The sequence below is a fragment of the Heptranchias perlo genome, chromosome 2 (assembly GCF_035084215.1).
Source record: "Heptranchias perlo isolate sHepPer1 chromosome 2, sHepPer1.hap1, whole genome shotgun sequence".
NCBI lineage: Eukaryota > Metazoa > Chordata > Chondrichthyes > Hexanchiformes > Hexanchidae > Heptranchias > Heptranchias perlo.
In genome coordinates this window covers 127,244,925-127,264,467 of record NC_090326.1, presented here as the reverse complement: position 1 = coordinate 127,264,467, position 19,543 = coordinate 127,244,925, and the positions used below count along the sequence as shown (strand labels likewise).

General features: G+C 40.4%; 1 protein-coding gene across 1 annotated transcript in view; it reads right to left on the bottom strand.

Moving 5' to 3' along the window:
• Positions 1–3,813: 3,813 nt before the first annotated feature.
• The window catches only part of plxdc2b (plexin domain containing 2b), a 390,151-nt gene continuing 374,421 nt past the window's right edge, over positions 3,814–19,543 (bottom strand). The window contains exon 15 of the mRNA XM_068007092.1: positions 3,814–11,047. Within this exon, the coding sequence (XP_067863193.1) occupies positions 10,928–11,047 (120 nt within the window). The 3' untranslated portion in view covers positions 3,814–10,927. The remainder of the gene's footprint in view (positions 11,048–19,543) is intronic.

Below are 19,543 nucleotides of genomic sequence, written 5' to 3'. Positions count from 1 at the left end.
AAATGATACCATTTGAAAGCTTACAATGTTAGCTTGTGACTTTGCATCACGAGCTTTATAAATAAATGTAACATGAGATAAAATCATGATCAAAGTCCTCCAGGCATGACATGCTCCATAGAAAATTAAGTTTAAATCGATTGAACTCATCTCAATTTACTTACAAAGAAGCCATTAAAGGATCGCAGAATTAAATTATGGGATATTGTGTCATTCATAATTCTCAATCCTTAACGGTAGCAAATCATTTCTCTGATATATAAATAAATGACAGATGATTGAAGGCCTGATTTACTTCTGGATTAACACAAATTTTGGGGCAGAAATAAGGTAGTAAATGGAGTAAAATGGAACAGCAATGGCTCACGCCTCAAAACTCCACAACGAACATTGCACCAGAATTACCCTCCCAAAAAAATCAGCAGTCCACTTTAAAACCCACCAAGCTGCATTTAAATATGGTCACGTGAGTGTGGCTTAAACCATCCGCCCCACTTTCCCCAACTTCCACCCCAAAACAGTAAGCTGTCCCTGTGATGGATGCTGCATTGAGATGGTCATTTTGTTTGGTGCAACGGAAGGTTAGTGTTACTCTTCCTGCATATCAAATGGTTTAGTATTTTACAGGTTTAGTCAGGGGTTTTGCTGCTATTTTTAGTCAGCTCTGAAAAAAGTACATTTGGACTGGGAACCTGGATTGGCCAATGGGAATCCCTCTATTCCTACATTATGAAGAGGAGGAGGATGAAGAGATGGAAGAGGCTAGATTGGCGGATCCTGGAGTGAGCCATCACAGAAGATGATTGTTCCCTAAATTTTACACTCACTAAATTTTACAGACCGTGAAGGTCTTACTTAGACTTATCTGAAAATCACTGCCCTAGAAGGCCGTTTCCACTAGAAGTTATTGGAGAGATATTTCAACTGCAGGCCGAGGACTTACAATCCAGTTCCACCAGAAGAACAGCATTGTCTGTGCCAATCAAAGTCACCACTGCCTGAATTTCTTTGCTGCTAGATCCATCAAGGCAGCATCAGGTGACCTTTGCCACATTATTCAGGCAACAGCTCCATTGTATAAAGAAGATGACTGATGCTTTATTCAGGAAGGTTGCACAATTCATATCCTTCCCAATGGAACCGTAGGAACAATGAGAGAGAGCTATCTAGTTCTATAGACTGGCAGGGCATCCATAGTGCAAGCAGCAACTGACAGAATGCATGCAGAACTTAAATGCCCACATGTCAACCCCTTCAATTTCATGAACAGGAAAGGCTTTCAATCAATTAATTTGCAACTACTGTGCAATGCCAATCACCTTATCTTACATGTGAATGCCTGATACCCAGGTAGTTGTCATGACACTTTCATCATGGGACAATCTGCTTCTGTGGAGCATAAACACCGGCATGGAGATGTTGGACCGAATGGCCTGTTTCTGTACTCTAAAATTCTATGTAATTCTATGTGTTTTGATCAAAGTTTTTTTCCTTAGAGTTGGTTTATTAACCTGGCAAAACTCACTGACACTTCTTTTCTGCTAGCCTGGCTCAGTGGATCAAAATGTTTAACAAAGGCTCAGGCCTACAGAGAAAAAGAGAGCTTTCGAATACATTTATTTATATGTTAAGAAGTAAAATAATATTCACCATTTTCTTATAGCAATTGCAGGTATTCTATGTCCATGTATTTAAAAAATGCATGGATATGTAGTAACTGAAAAATGAACAAGATCAGGTATAAGCAGAAAATGTTTCCTTCGTGACAGGATTTCCAATGCTAAATACTAGCATGTGATTAGTGAATGAAGTAACATGGCAACAAATGAGCCACAGTCATTGTCCTTGTAATTACCGTGTCCATTGTCTCCTTTTCCCTAACGTTCCGCACCCATGAGGACGGCCTCAACCGGGATCTTGGGTTCATGTCACGCTACACGTTACCCCACCAGCGAACAAATGTTATCTGTTTTTAATATAATGGGTCATTTGCTGGCTCTCTCTGCCTTCCGGATGTTTCTGCCTCTCTCTGTGTTTTTTTTTCTCTGTTTTTTTTTCCCTGTTTGTTTTTTTATTGAATGTGTATTCGGAGGTTCTGCAGGTAACACCTCTCTGTCTGAACACGGTGATTGCCTTGGCAACGGGCAGTTGCAGAGGCAGTCTGTAAACACCATTTATTATTGTTCAATATGTATAAATGCGTAGGCTTCAAGGAGATCTTGAAACATTTGCCTGAGGAAGGAGAAAATCTCCGAAAGCTTGTGAATTTAAAATAAAATCGCTGGACTATAACTTGGTGTTGTAAAATTGTTTACAATTGTCAACCCCAGTCCATCACCGGCATCTCCACATCCTAACTTTTACCAGCTGCTTTCTAATTGACTTTGTACACACAGCATTGTTAATGCTTAATTTATCGATACAATGAATCATTGACCTTCAGGGAAAGCATGCGAACACCAAACTGTTAAAAACCCTCGGGTGTATACGGCTGTGGTTATAGAGAGATTAATTTTTAGAACCACATTTGTGAGAAGTCAATGTGTGGTGGCTTTTAATTTTAACTTACTGTGAGGGTTAAATTAAAAAGTGATAAATGTTTCACTGTGATTTTTGCCCTGCCATATGATAAGAAGATAATACTTCTGACTCAGGGATAGCTGGGTATGATTGCATGTTAACACAGAGTCTTCTCCTAACAAATAGATAGCCTAAATGTCCTGTGTGTTATTGGCACCTGGTGTATGAGATTAAGTGCATCATTGTTTCAAAATTCATGAATTATGAAAAGATGGATAATCGTCAGTGACTAGAGTCAAAATTCATTTTATTAAGTGCATCAACTGGTTCACTCGACCAATAATTTTGCTTTATTTCAAATTTTGTATTTATGCACATCACATTTTGGAGGAAAAAGCTGAAAACAATGTTCTTGAATATTGATATGATGCATTGCATAATTATTTTTTAAAAAACAATTGTAAAAAAAATCATTTTTATTTCTTGCTATCCTCCCACTTTTTATGTTTCCAATCTTCACAAACACATCTTGCTTTGAAATTGATCTAAATCCAGGGCACTAATTTTGACATGTAATGTTCCCAAATGAATACTCCTGATGCTATTTTGAATGGAGTAATAATGACAGAATGAACAATGCGCCTCTTTAGGCCATTCCCGATTTATTAAAAGGATACAGGCACTGACCTAAATTTTTGCAGTGAGGAGGTGGGAGAAATAATAAATATCTGACGGGTTGCTATGGTTTGGTGGGTTTTGTGTTGTACCTGTCTTACAACTCGCTATAATATAGACGAGTATATATTGCAAAAAATTGTAAACTTTTTTTGCAAAAAGTGTTTAAGTTAATGTGACTGGAACCAGATTCTGTACTCCAAATAAATAATTTGTTGCATGCCATTACCTTCAAGCTCACTACATTAAGATGATCATTTAGAATGGATCTGACAATGGTAAAATTATTTGAATGCTCCATGAAACTGCTCAATTTTACCATTTTGTAGTGAGTTTCAAACCAGCTGCATTCTATGATTTTCCCCTATGTGTGAGCTGACCCAGCAGTCACACTGACCTAAACAGGTTTACCGTATATTAAAATACAATCGTGATTGCAGCCTTTTGGAAAGTGCAACTATTGAGTATGTAAAAACATAGTCCTTTAATAACCATAATTTTCAGTCTTCTTACACATTTGCATGTTTTTTTTAAATGTTAAATAATTTATGAAAAGAACATCTATTTCTAATTAGTTACTAAACTTAGCAACGCTAAAAACTCAGCCAACAAGGAAGGTCAAAATTATAGAAATGAGTTTATTGTAGAAAACAATCTATGCATGTTATAACCTTTGAGTTATATGGAAATGAAATAAAGCTTTTACAGTTCTGTTTTAGGTTCAACTGCCTCATTCATTCAAACCAAAGTGTGTCACGCTGGTGTCTGTGCTGATTTCAGTTTTCAGTTATGAGATAGTGCACAACTCTCAACTGCCCTGATTTAATTGGAACACTCTCGTATTAAACATCGCTGCTGAGAAAGGCAGCAGGAGAGCACAAGACTCTGAAGCCGGTAAGATTAACCAATTTGTCAGTTCTATTGAAGACCATTTGCAGACCACCACGCACCGATCCCAGTTCCACCCTTTCAACACATTGTAGGTTGTGAGGTATTAGGATGTGACTCACAGAAACCAACGTTCTTTCTCCCAGACTGTAGTTGAAAAATGTCTTAAGATACAGTATACACTTCTGTTGACCCATATAAATTGTATTTTTTTGCCAGTGACAAAATCTACAGAGTTTAATCATCTTTACCATGACCTTTAAAAGGTGCAGCATGTTCATTTATTTTGTTCTAAAATAAAAATTAGGTTGATGTAAACATTTTTTTTGTTCTAGACAGGTTCTAAAATTTCACCAAATGTGCATTAATGACAATACAAACTTTAGTGAGCAGGTCATTGTACTTAGCAAGACAATCACATGTGTTCAACATATAGGCCAACACAAAATATACTGTCTGTTTAACCTTTAGCCTTAGAATTCATACATACGCACATTATTATGCTGTGTCAAAATGACCAAGCATATACAAAAATAATCTTATAGAAAAAAAATCCTTAGTAAACTATCCAATATTGAAAGGCATCTGTGTCAAGCATTGAAAATGATGCGCTGAGACACGTTTATGCCAATTTGAAGCACTCAATAAATTCAAACTAAGAACATTTGACAGTCAAACTGAATACAATACAGTAAGTATTACGAGGCCAAAAGTTAAATAAGGAGTGATATGCTATAACAGAATATGTTTAAGCTAAATGAACAGCCTGCTTCCATTGATTCACATTGAAAATCCATTAAAGCCTTAGACACAAGTTACTGCATGACCCTTCCCCCATAAACCTATGCACCTGTATGTTAAATATTGGGTAGTTTAATTCTAGTACTTTTTTTCATACATAGTGCAAATCTTGGCACAATGGTATTGAACTTGCAGGTTCAGGTCAGGCAGAATGAATTCATTCAGAAAATGACTTCACTTCTATTATTGTGCAATATATAGTTATAAAATGACTACTAATGAACAATAAGCCAGAGTATATGTCTAGTAAATAAGGCTAAAGTCAGTTAATGGAAACCCTTATAGGAATAGAACAGACAATACATTTGTCAAAAGTGTACTTCAATAAATTTTGAAAAACATTTCATTGGATTCTTTCCTCCTTTGTTAGAATCTCTGATATTATAGTCATCCAAACTACAGAATGGGAGAGGGAAGCAATAAATATTTGCTCAGCTATTTTTCCTTCACAGCACAGTAAACTGATTGGAATTTAGACTGGAAAATCTACATTCCAAGATAATTTTCAGGTTAAAAAATAGTAGTGTGTTATAATTGTTGGATGTGCAGTTGTCTCAAAGTTGTCTGCAAGAATTGCTGATAATCTGTGCAATTTATTTCACTTATTGTACTTGCATGGGAAAGCACCGCTAGTGTTGGGTGGAAATGTAGTCAGTAGCTTGCGAAGTAATCAAACTGTGATGGCCTCGGGGAGTAAGTCGGCAGAAAGTGAAACACTGGCAGACTCTTGAGTGGAGGCGAACTGGAGAAAGTAGTTGTAACCTTGGAAAGGGAGGCAGGGACTTTGAGATATGATTGGATGTGAAGGAAAGCTTCAGATGAAACAATACTCCAGCTTGTTCTGATCAATTTTTCCACTATATGAAAATGAAACAGCTGGAAATGGACAGAAGTCGAATCAGTATCTGAAAAAGAAAACTAGATTCATGTTTTGGGTGGTCTTTTTGTCAGAACTCTCCAGAATGTTTTGGTTCTGATCTTTCTCGTTCAGATACTGACTAACATTTCCAGCATTTTCTGTTTTTTTTACTTCAGATTTTTAGCATTTGCATTATTTTCTTTTTATCTCCATAGTGTTTGAACAACAAATGCTGTAACTGACATTTTTTGAGTTAAAAACAAATATACAGAAAGAGACAATTTGAAAGAAGTTTTAACATACACATGTTCACCTTTATGGATCTTGCTGGAAATCAAGTCTAATAAAGAGTAATAAATACACCTTTGATTTTGATTGTTGCTTAAATGAGACTTAGGAAATCCTAAATTGGCCTGAATGTGGAATATAAATAATTCTAGTGTGATGATTTTGGTTCTTAAAAGGTCAAATTTCCTTTCAAATAAAACAGAGAGAGAGAAACCAGGTAACGACAGACTTGTCAATTTAACATCAATTGTGGGGAAGTTAATGGAATCTATCATCAGGCACAGAGTGATAAGTGCCAGCTGATTAAAGAGAGTCAGCATAGATTTGTGAAGGGTAGGTCATGTCTGACTTTTTTGAGGTGGTTAGTAGCATGGTGGATAGGAGAGTGTCAATGGATAGTGTCTATATGGTTCTGCACAAGAGATTATTGGCAAAAATGAGAGCAAATGGAATTGGAGGTAACCTTGTGACATGGGGTTGGTAATTAGTTGGTAGATAGGAGAAAGTAGGGATGAAAGGGTTTGTTCTCTGATTGGCAGCATGTGACAAGTGTTGTTACCCATGGATCTTTACCGGGGCCTTTGCTTTTCAATGTATATTAATGACTTGGACAAAGGAATAGAGTGTTGTATATCCAAGTTTACAAATGACATTAAGTTAGGATGCACAGTAAGTTGCGTGGATGGGATCAGGAAATCACAAAGTAACATAAACAGACTAAGTGTGTGGGCAAAACTATGGCAGATGGAGTTCAATGTGGGGAAGTGTGAGGTCATCCACTTTGGATTGGAGAAAAACAAATTGGAATATTTACTCAATGTGAGAGACGAGGAGCTGTGTAATCAAAAAGGCTAATGGAATGTTGGCCTTTATCTCAAGCGGGTTGAAATACTGCTTCAGTTGTACAGAGCCTTGGCCAGACCCCATATGGAGTACTGTGTTCAGCTTTGGGCACCGAACCTCAGGACAGATAGGTTGTCCTTGGAAGCAGTACAGTGCAGATCCACCTGAATGATACTGGGCCTTAAAGGATTAAATTGTGAGGACAGGTTGCATAATCTTGGCTTGAATTCCCTTGAATTTAGAAGGTTGACAGGCAATCTAATCGAGGTCATTAACATGATAAAGGGATGTGATGCGTTAGATACAGAGAAATAATTTCCTATGGTGGAGGAATCCAGAATGAGGGCATAAATGTAATATTAGCGCAATCAATTTAGATGAAATCAGGAAGCATTTTTACACACACTTGAGTAATGGAAATCTGGAACTCGCTCTCCCAAAGGCTGTGGACGCTGGGTCAATTGAAATTTTCAAGATTGAGAGCGATAGATTTTTGTTGGGTAAGGGTACAAAGGCGGGTAAATGGAGTTGAGGTACAGACCAGCCATGATCTAACTGAATGGTGGAACATGCTCAAGGGGCTGAATGACCTCCTCCTGTTCCTATGCTCCTATAAGCATTACCTGAAAAGGCTTTATCTGAAATTAGAGTGAAGGAAACATTAGAACTTTGTTGGGTAGTCTATTGACCTATACCATAACCAATACACCTACTTGGTACATGAGCAGATCTGGTTGAGAAAACTGAGCCAGATCAAAGATTGATTCAGTTTATTGAAGCCTTGATTTGATTCTTCCTTAAAATAGTTGTGTAGCTCTTTAAGACAAAGCTTTGCAGAACAACATCAGTAGTGTTATATTGCTGATTTTCAGCGTAGTATTGGGTGTATGGTGTGAATACAGATTTTTCAGCTGAAAAAGTATAGTTGAAAATTTGGAACATGGTTGAAAGGCAGCATTAGGCTAAGAAAAACATGGTAGTTGGTGTAATATATGTTAGACACTTCAGTGCATTGCATTAGAGACTACTGGAATCAGGACCTTATCACGTGTTCTAGATGATTGCGTGTGGATTGTCCAGTAGGATTTGGGAGAAAGTACATGGTGATATGGAATAGTTATTCTAACATAGAATCATAGAATCGTTACAGCGCAGAAGGAGACCATTTGGTTCATGGAGCCTATGCCAATTGTAGAGAGGGTTGCTGTAAGTATGTTTTGGAAAAATCAATGACTCTTGGCTGATGAGGATGAAGAAGCCTTACTGGGAGACTTCTTGTTAGGGAACAAAGCAGCTGTACACTGGTGCTTGCAGCTGTTGACATTATCAGAACTTTTACAAGAGATACTGGACGTTGAACCAAAATTAGGTGCACCCATAAATAAATGAAAAGGGTGAGGAAAGCTCATCATCTGCTTCATCCAGTCAACTTTGCAACTGCGCACATTTTCCATTCCAGGGACAGTCTTAAACAGAGGGAGCTTAAAATTAAGACAACATTATCTTTAATGGAGTTTAGATGTTGGGATAATGTTAAGGACAAAGATTTTAGAGTAGTTTCTCTTAGTAATTTTCAGATCAAACCCAACTGAAAAAGCTATTTTACCTCTAAGTGGTACTCTTACACAAAATGCTTGAGAAAAAAATCTGTTCCCAGCAAGGTCAAACTCGCCATGAGTGAAACTTATTGATTGAAGTGAAAAGTTGTATTGTTCATTGATTGTGGTGTTGGCAAGCGGAAAGAAGTCAATAATCTGTAATTAGACCTGAATCTGCCATCTTCAATACTTACTAATAATTGCAAGTGCCTTTAATTGTAAGACTGGAAGATTTAATTCACAAGGATTTTATTGAAGAATACTTACCTGAATTCATTGACTAACAGCCTGGTCTCACATCACAAAGAAAGCTCAAAAACCAATCAATTCATTTCAGTGAAGGCAGTTAAAAGTGCGCATTCTTTGCTGTCAATGAAGCTGCTTTCTATTGTCAAACAGCACTCTAGTCTTAATTACTATTTTACAACCCATTTTATGTATGTGGTAATTAATGTTACACTCCTCTTCTGGATGGAAAAAATACACTATAACATTTCTTCACAATCTGGAGCACAAGAACCTGTCTTGTGTAAACTATCAAGAAACAAAATATATTCATCTATTTAACTAATGTGTGCACTACACAACAGAACTAGTAGGATGTGCAAAATTTCCCAGCATTTGGTTTCTAGTAGGGGTGCACTTAAACCTTCTCAGTCTTACTACCTTTTTGAGCCAGAAGATGCCACACTGCACATTCGGAGCTAAGTATGCAACACAAATCTTATGAACCCCTCAGCAACCTGAAACCAATGAAATCCTGTTGTGCACAATAATTTGGAGGAGTTTTTGTTTTTAACTGAGTAAGCATACATCAGGAATGACCAAAGTTATTGAGGGAAACATACTGGGCCAGAATTTATTGTGAGCGGCGAGCGAACGGCGCCTGACGTTAGTTAGACTTGTCCTTGCCCATATACTCTCCATGGGCTTTTGCCCTGGAAGTTGCTGTAAATGAGAGATCCAAACAGCGCGGTGCCCTCTACAGGGCATCTGGGACCTGTGTGAACAGGGCAAGCAACTGTGTATCTCCTTAACCAATCAGATTGAAGAATCGTTAAAGAGCAGCGCAGATTCTGAACCAGGAAGTGTAAGTTAGAATAGTGAATTCAATGTCAAGTCAGGTAGAGAAAGGGAAATAAAGAGGGAAAAAGAAAGCTTGGATTAAGAGAGAGAAAAAAGAGACAGGAAGAGAAAGTAAAAAAAAAAGTATAAAAATTTTTAAAAAATCTCCAACAACAATTAAAAGCTGAAGGGATGAGGCTCCACAATTGAAAAAGATAATTTTCAGTGCCAGAGAGGTTGTTTGGCAGTAATTAAGAGTTATCACGTCGTTAAAAGGGTGCTTAGCCTGGAATGGACAAGCCCTAACCTTTTGTGGTGACTATACAACAACAACTTGCATTTATATAGCACCTTTAATGTAGTAAAACATCCCAAGGCAATTTTAATCTGTATCTACCATGTAAGTACGAGAACTTCATGCCGTTTAATGTATTTGAACAGGGAGCCAGATGGCGAGATGCCGTTTTTGCGAAGCTGATGAAGGGGCAGCGCATCTTGCACAGCAACTTCCGGATTTTCGTGTTTAACTGCGCATGTGCACCCGCTGAACATTGTGGTCCGATTTGCGCATAAATAACGGTGAGCGCTGTTAGCCTCACACAGTAAATTCTGGGCCATTAGATTTAAGAAAAATTACCTGTCAGATTTGCATATTTGCAAAACTTTACTTCTTTTAAAAAACATATCAGCTCATCTATAATTGTCTCCCAATCCTTACGCAACTGAATCCCGTTAATTGGGACATTAAATTTTCCCACTTTATAGCTCATCTACAGGTAAGAAATCCATCAATAATGATTCAGTGTCACTAACACCAACAGAAGGATTAGAAAATATCCCCCTAAAGAAATTGTGCACGTTAATTACATTTCCCCCAACTGATGTCAGTGCATTCTTAATGTATACACATTTTATGAATCACAGTAAATGTTGAAGAGAGTGATACTATTCATGGTTTTATCTGATTGATGATTAGTTAAAAGCATGCTGTAAGCAAATTTGTTGCATTTGTAACTGTAGTAACATGGATAACCGATTTTGTTTTCCTTTCCCACAAAAGTTATTTGTTGGGGTTTTGAACCAGTAGAGATGGAGTGAACTCGATTCTTCAGTTTTGCGGCTTATGTGCAGCGCTATTGCTCATCCAATTCCATAACAGTTGCCAAACAGGGATGGTAGCTTTTTTTGAAACATAGGTAAAGTCTGCATGGCTACTAAGGAAGACTATGGAGTGGTGATTTTGTAGATGAAAATGTATATCTTTCTTATTTTGAGCTGATCCAGAAATAGGTATTTTGTGGACAGTGGGCTTGAGCTTGTTTCTTTATCCACTTCAAAGCAAAAATCCCACACCTGTAGGCCAGTACTGGTGCACTGTCTGTTCTCAGTTTCAGCACTGTTCAGACACAATAAAGCCTTCTTTTTCCTGCCCAACTGGCTCCACTTCAGCATAAGCAGGGTGACCAGAGCCACGTCTGAACTTCATTGCAGGCCATCTACTGGGGCGACGCTAGAATTGAATAGAAATAAATTAGCACGGACACTGTGGCAAAATGCAAATAACTCCAAACAGAAATTCTTAGAAACTTAGTTGGACGAGGGCAAGTGAGTTAAACGGTCAAATTTTAAAATAAAACTGAAGTAGAAAGAAAAGTATCTGAGTGGATCTTGTGGAGGTGCTGTTCAGAAGTAATCAACAGTGGTAGTTGGTTACTTCTCCAGTCATTAATGTTTTAATGCAAACCTGATATTTTATGCCTAGTCCTAGAGGATATTTTAGAGCTGTGTCAGTAAGACCATCTTTTTAACCAGCTTGCTCTGGTGCTGAAAAACAGAATAGAAACAGAACGTTTAACTTACATGCCCTGTGGTAGAACACAAATGGACTTTATGGTGTTGATATGGCATTCCATTCACAAAGCAATTAACAAAATATATTTTCTATTTATTTAATTTTGGTTGCAGTTTACAAATCCAGGTTGAGTTAGAACACAAGCATTAGATCGAGCTCAATGGTCAAAATATTTTTACATCGCACTTTTCTTTTTTCCTCCCCTCACTCCAGTTTTTTCCCCTCCTAATACTAGTTTACAATTACACACACAGGTGCTGGCCATCGTCAATACTTAGACAAAGTATTCGTCCTGTAAGAACCAAGATAGCAAGGATCGGCAGATAATTTAACCAAAGCTGGCATCACAGGTGATGCCTAGTTCCATGCCCACATGTACCATGTCCAGCAAGGGTCACTAGATAAGGGTCCATCGTGCCTATGCCGGCTCTTTGAAAGAACTGTCCAATTAGTCCCACTCTCCTGTTCTTTCCCCATAGCCCTGCAATTGTTCCTCTTAGGTCATCAGGATGCAACCAGTGCGCCTTGAGCGCCAGTTATGTCCCAGGAGGCAGTGCACCAGTCCTGAAGAAGACAAAAGTCGGCCAACAGGGGTGATGGTACCGGGCCCATGGTGAGTTTTCGGAGCGGGGCGGTGGGGGAACGGACAGACGCTGAGCAGCGGCCGGCAGCTGCCGTGGTTCCAATGTGCAGCCAGGAGGAGCACTCCTGGTTAATTCCAGTTAATCCGGGTGGCAGCAAAAACTCATCTTTAATGTAGAAAACATCCCAAGACGCTTTACAGAAGAGGGAGAAGAAAAAGGATTAGATAACAAAATGGAAGTTGAGCCATGGAGGGAGAGGTTAAGAGGGATGACCAAAAGTTTGGTCCATAAGATGTTTTGAAGAATGTTTTTAAAAGTGGAGAGGAGAGACATAGTGGAGGTTTAAGGAAGGAGTTCCAGAAAGTTAGGCTCAGGTGATTGAAGGCTCTTTCACCAATTGGCAGGGGAGGGGGGGAAATGAACAAAGGGGGAGATGGACAAAAGACCAAAGTCAGAGGACCGAAGGGTGTGGGAGGAGATATAGGACTGGATGGGGTTACAGACGTAGGATAAGGTGAGGCAATGGAGAGATTTGGAGACCAGGAAAATGATTTTAAATTTAATGTGGCGAAGGATTGGGGGCTAAAAATGGTTAAAAGTAAATCCTGGGAAAATGTCTTCAAAAGGGTTGTAAGAATGTGGAACACGTTACCCCAGAAGGCCATTTATGCAGAATTGGACCAGAAATGTCTCAGGCTTGTTCCTTAATCTATGTTAAGTTAATTGATGTGATTTGGCACATTGGTGCTACAATTGGCCTCAGTGTCGTTGTGAGTGGGAGGGTGGCAATCATCCAGGGTTCTCATTCCTGAAAGCTGGAGAATTTAAATCCCATCATTTGAATTCAGTTTAAAAATATCTGGAAATAAAAGTGACCAGGTGGATGTCGGATTGTCGTAAAAACAACTGGTTCACTGATGTCCTTTATGGAAGGAAACCTACAGTCCTTACCCAGTCTGACCTACATGTGACTCCAGTCCCACGCCAACGTGGTTGACTCTTAACTACCCTCTGAAGTGGCCTGGCACGTCATTCGATTGTATCGAATCCCTACCAGCAGTTCAAGAACAAGGCCCACTACCTTCTCATGGCAACAAGGGATGGGTAATAAATGCCAGCCTTGCCAGCAACATCCACACCCCTAGAATGAATACAAAAAAAAGTCCCATTTAAAATTTTTTAATGTGGTTTATTTACAAATGTTTCCAAACTTTGTGAAAAAAGGAGAGCTTTCCTTCCGATACTTGTAAGTGTTTTTCGTATATAGTGGATCTTACGCAGTGTTGTTCACAGTAAGTCTCATGTATGCTGCTTTATAAGGACAGGAGTTAGGCAGAATACCATTAGATTCTGCAGCTAAGGTGGAAATGGATCTCTTTACGCCCACAAATTCTAATTGTTGTTAAGTAAACAAAGCCTCAGGGTAGTTAGATTTTAATTGTTTGACTGCTAACTCAGCTGGTACCCTGGATTTGCCACCAACCCGCCAAAGGCCCAGGCCTCATAGCCCCTTCCCAACTCTCTGAATTTCAGCGGGATCAATGGTGGAGTGCACGTGCGGGCACAACTTGGCACCTGTGCCAGGATGTGAGCCCCCCTAGGAAACCGCATGGAGTAGGAAGTAATCTCCTGACATAGTAATTGATGAGTCTTCTGGGGGTGGGGCCTTGCCTGCCCATGCAATGCTATCAATATAAAAGGGATGGGTTTGAGGGCGGGGACTCCATAGTTGGGAGTGCCCTTGCCATCACTCAGAACCTGCCGTAGTGTTGGTGGCGGTTGACCTTGCCAATAACCTGTCGAAGCCCATCTGGTGGTCCATATTGGTGTCAGGGCCTGGATCCTTGCAAATGAAGGGAGAACATTTTTCTATTCAATATTGCAAGCATCCCCCACCACGGAGGGCACTGGGGGATGCTTTGTTCCCTTTTCAAGGGTACATTGCATCTCCTGGGTCAGCAAGCCTAGGTTGGCATTTCTGCTCTCCAGATGCACCTCCAACCAGCCAAAGGCCCGGTCCTCATGGCCCCTTCCCAACTCTCTGAATTTCAGCAGGATCAATGGTGGAGTGCATGAGCGGGCACACTCTGGCACCTATGCCGGGATGTAAGCCCCCCAGGAAGTGCATGGAGTAGGAAGTAATTTCCTGACATAGGTTGGTAATTGTTTGGGAGGTAGGAGACAGAGAGCAGGGATAAAGGGAACATTCTCTGATTGGTGGGATGTGTCAAGTGGGATTCCACAGGGATCTGGGGTCTCAGCGTTTCACCATATTCATTAATGACATTAATTAATTACATAGAATGTACAGCACAGAAATAGCCATTCGGCCCAACAGGTCCATGCCGGTGTTTACGCTCCAGACGAGCCTCCTCCCTCCCTACTTCATTTAACCCTATCAGCATATTCCTTTCTCCTTATGTGTTTATCTAGCTTCCCCTTAAATGCATACTTAAATCATTATGGACAGACTGCTTGAGTGGGTAAAACTATGGCAGATGGAGTTCAATGTGGGCAAGTGTGAGCTCATCCATTTTGGTTCCAAGACAGACAAATTGGAATATTTTCTGAATGGTGAGAGACTAGGAGCTGTGGAGGAGCAAAGGGATTAGGTATCCAAGTATACAAATCACTAAAAGCTAGTGCATAAGCACCAGAAACAATCAAAAAGGCTAATGGAATATTGGCCTTTATCTCAAGAGGGTTGGAGTACAAAAGTGAGGAAATAATGGTTTAGTTGTATGCAGCCTTGGTCAGGCCTCATCTGGAATACTGCATTCAGTTTTGGCCACCGCACATCAGCAAAGATATATTGGCCTTTGAGGAGGTGCAGCGCAGATTCACCAGAATGATACCAGGGCTTAAAGGCTTCAATTATAAGGACAGGTTGCATAAACTCAGTTTGCATTCCCTTGAATTTAGACTGTTGAGCAGTGATCTAATCAGGGTGTTTAAATGATAATGGGATTCATTAGGGTAAATATAGAGAAACTATTTCCTCTGGTGCAGGAATCCAAAACAGAGGGGCACAATCTTAAAATTAGAGCTACGCCATTTAGGAGCGAAATCAGGAAGCACTTTTTCATACATAGATCAGTGGAAATCTCTCTCCTCAAAAGTCTGTGGATACGGAGTCAATTGAAATTTTCAAGTCTGAGATTGATTGATTTTTGTTAGGTAAGGCCATAAAGACATATGGAGCAAAAACAGGTAAATTAAGTTTAGGTAGATACTAACCATGATCTAATTGAATGGAATGGAGGAACAGGTTTGAGGGGCTGAATGGCTTACTCCTGGTTTTTATGTTTCTATGTTCCATTTCAGTTTTTTAACCCTCTGATTCCTATGTTAATATGGAATATAACAGAATTTTCAGTTGGTGGGGGAATTTCTCTGTACATTCCAGATGACTGGCTTTCTATCTCTTTCTTCTAAAGATTGTTGGAAGAAATTTACATATCTGCCAATTAGCTGGAAGAAATTTGCCTAAATTAAGTGTGGCAGTGAATTGTGACATAGGAAGTGTAATGTGATGGACAGAAACCATTTTTATTATATTAATATAGATATGTATATAATCTTAAGTGTCAAAGATCCAAGTGATTCCTTGGCAACTGCAGACAGTAGGTCTGGACCAAAGCTCCAGTCATCTTTGTTTCCCAACTTAATTAAATTATAGATTCTTTGAGAGGCCAGAGCTAGTTCATATGCTGATTACATTTGACCGCCGAGACAGGATTATGATTTCAATGTCTGTTAATTATCAAAAACAGATTACTTGAAATGCTGTCATATGCAAATTGTCCGACCATGGAAAAGACTAATTTTAATTTCTCTAACTGCTGAACCATTGGAGGATAAAGATAATACCTGAACATAAACATGCACCTCATAAGGGAAGAGCTGTTGTAATTGTAATTTTGGGCAGGATCCCAGAGGAGAATCCACGACCACCAACCCCTCCCCCATCCCCCTAACCCACAGCGTGTATTAGGAGATGGTTTTAGATCATTTGAGTTTTGGCCTGTTTATTGAAACCATCTTTTTGCAGTGAACACAAGACAGAACTAGTAGAATGACCCCTTTTAGAGATTAAGATTGAGAAATCTATTTTACACAAAATAATTAACTTTATTCTATACTATATTCCACTTTTAGATTAGTTCCGTAGTTAGAAAAAAATCTAAAATTGAAAGACTGCTAAAAAGAGGTTACTACAGCATTCTCTACAGCCAGCTGGCATATGCTTACATTTAGATTCATGTTATCACCCCAACTCAAGACTCAAAGGATTAAAAGGAATTACAAAGAATGTACAGCACAGAAACAGGCCATTCGGCCCAACAGGTCCATGACGGTGTTTATGCTCCACGTGAGCCTTGTCCCACCCTTCTTCATCTAACCCTATCAACATTCCCTTCTCCCTCATGTGTTTATCTAACTTCTCCTTAAAAGAATCAATGCCGGAAGCCTCAACTACTCCTTGTGGTAGTGTGTTCCACATTCTTACCACTCTCTGGATGAAGACGTTTCTCCTGAATTCCCTATTGGATTTTTTAGTGACTATCTTATATTTATGACCACTAGCTCTGGTCTCCCCCACAAGTGGATACATCTTCTCTACGTCTACCCTATCAAACCCTTTCATAATCTTATAGACCTCTCGCAGGTCACCAATCAGTCTTCTCTTTTCTAGAAGAGAGACTCAGTTCTCTTTTTATGCCTTTCCAACCCAAATATCGATGCTTTATGTACAACTTCGGAATCATAATATTTCGCAGGCCTAGGGACATCTGATAGGGAGTGGTACCGAATGTGGGTAAAGGGTTATGGAATGCAGATGCCTATGACATAAGAACATAACATAGGGTAGACGTAGAGAGGATGTTTCCACTTGTAGCGGAGACCAGAACTAGGGGTCATAAATATAAGATAGTCACTACTAAATCCAGTCGGGAATTCAGGAGAAACGTCTTCATCCAGAGAGTGGTAAGAGTGTGGAACAAGCTACCACAAGGAGTAGCTGATGATAATAGGAGCAGGAGTAGGCCATATGGCCCCTCGAGCGTGCTCTGTCATTCAATAAGATCATGGCTGATCTTCAACCTCAACTCCACTTTCCCAACTGATCCCCTTATCCCTTGATTCCCCTAGAGTCCAAAAATCTATCTATCTAACTCAGCCTTGAATATATTCAATGACTCAGCATCCACAGCCCTCTGGGGTAGAGAATTCCAAAGATTCACAACCCTCTGAGTGAAAAAATTTCTCCTCATCTCCGTCTTAAATGGCCGACCCCTTATCCTGAGACTAGGCCCCTAGTTCTAGACTCTCCAGCCAGGGGAAACAACCTCTCAGCATCTACCCTGTCAAGTCCCCTCATAATCTTATATGTTTCAATGAGATAACCTCTCATTCTTCTAAACTCCAGACAGTATAGGCCCATTCTACTTAACCTCTCCTCATAGGACAACTCTCTCATCCCAGGGATCAATCTAGTGAACCTTTGCTGTACCGCCTCCAAGGCAAGTATATCCTTCCTTAGATGAGGAGACCAAAATTGTACACAATACTCCAGGTGATCTCTCACCAAAGCCCTGTACAATTGCGGTGAGACTTCCTTACTCTTGCACTTCAACCCCCTTGCAATAAAGGCCAGCATGCCATTTGCTTTCCTAATTGCCGCTGCACTTGCAAGCTAACTTTTGTGTTTCTTGTACGAGGACACCCGAATCCCTCAGATCACCAACATTTAATAGTTTCTCACCATTTAAAAAATATTCTGTTTTTCTATTCTTCCTATCAAAGTAAATAACCTCACATGTCCCCACATTATCCTCCATCTGCCACTTTCTTATCCACTCACCAATCCTGTCTATAACCCTTTGCAGACTCTTTGTGTCCTCCTCACAGTATACTTTCTAACCTAGCTTTGTATCGTCAGCAAACTTGGATACATTACACTCAGTCCCTTCATCTAAGTCATTAATGTAGATTGTAAATAGCTGAGGCCCAAGCACTGATCCTTGCAGCACCCCACTAGTTACAGCCTGCCAACCTGAAAATGACCCGTTTATTCCTACTCTCTGTTTTCTGTCCGTTAACCAATCCTCTATCCATGCTAATATATTACCCCCAATTGCATGAGCCCATATCTTGGGTAACAACCTTTTATGTAGCACCTTATCGAATGTGCAGCTAGAAACAGTATAAATCAGGTAAAATTGTAGCCATAGGTAGGGAGATGAAGAAGGAAGACATCTGGAGGGGGCGGAGCATCGGAGCAGGTAAAAAGTGAGGCCCAGGGCCGAGGAATAAACCTAAAGTGATATTAGCACAAGGAATGGAACTGATCGGTGAGTAGCTGATTGGTGAGTAGCTGGTGAGTGTTTTTTTTCGTCTTTAGTTTATTTCTGTTAAGTTTATTTAGTAGTCTAATAAATCGAGGCATGGCAGGGCAGCTCAGACCCATCGAATGCACGGCCTGTGCCATGTGGGAACTCCAGGACGCTTCCGTGTCCTGGATAACCACAGGTGCAGGAAGTGTCATCAACTGGAGGAGCTCGAGCTTCGAGTTTCGGAGCTTGAGCAGCAGCTGGCGTCACTGCATTGCATCCGATAGGCTGAATGTTTCGTGGATAGCACGTTTCAGGAGGTGGTTACCCTGCAGCTTAAGAGAGTGCAGGCAGAGAGGGAATGGGTGACTGCCAGGAAGACAAGGAGGACCAGGCAGGTAGTTCAGGAATCCCCTGAGTGCATCTCGCTCTCTAACCAGTAATCAGTTCTGAATACTGATGAGGGAGAGGGTTCCTCTGGGGAATACAGCCAGAGCCAAGTCCACGGTACCACAGGTGGCTCAACTGTACGGGGATGGGGGGGTGGGGAGGGGGAAAGAGGAAGGTCAGGAAAGCAATAGTGATAGGGGATTCAATTGTTAGGGGAACAGACAGGCAGCCGCAGACATGACTCCAGGATGATATGTTGCCTCCCTGGTGCCAGGGTCAAGGATGTCACCGAGGGGCTGCAGAGGGAGGGTGAACAGCCAGAGGACATGGTCCGTATCAGTACCAATGACATAGGCAGAAAGAGTGTTGAGGTCCTGCAGGCAGGTTTTAGGGAGCTAGGAAAAAGATTAAAAAGCAAGACCTCAAAGGTAGTAATCTCTGGATTACTCCCAGTGCCTTCCGCCAGCAAGTATAGAAATAGGAGGATGGAGCAGATGAATGCGTGGCTGGAAGGATGGTGCAGGAGGGAGGGCTTAAGATTCCTGGGGCATTGGGATTGGTTCTGGGGGAGGTGGGACCTGTACAAGCTGGACGGGTTGCACCTCAACAGAGCCGGGACTAATGTCCTCGCGGAGAGGTTTACTAATGCTGTGGGGGAGGGTTTAAACTAATTTGGCAGGGGGATGGGCACCAGGATGCAGCACTATAAAGGAGAAACAAGGTGCACAAAGGATTGGGAGAGACAGATAGCACTAGAGTAAGAAATAGTACAGTATTAAGTGGGGTCAGACTAAGGGAGAATATGAGTAGGTCTAAGATCGGCTTACAGTACATGTGTGTAAATG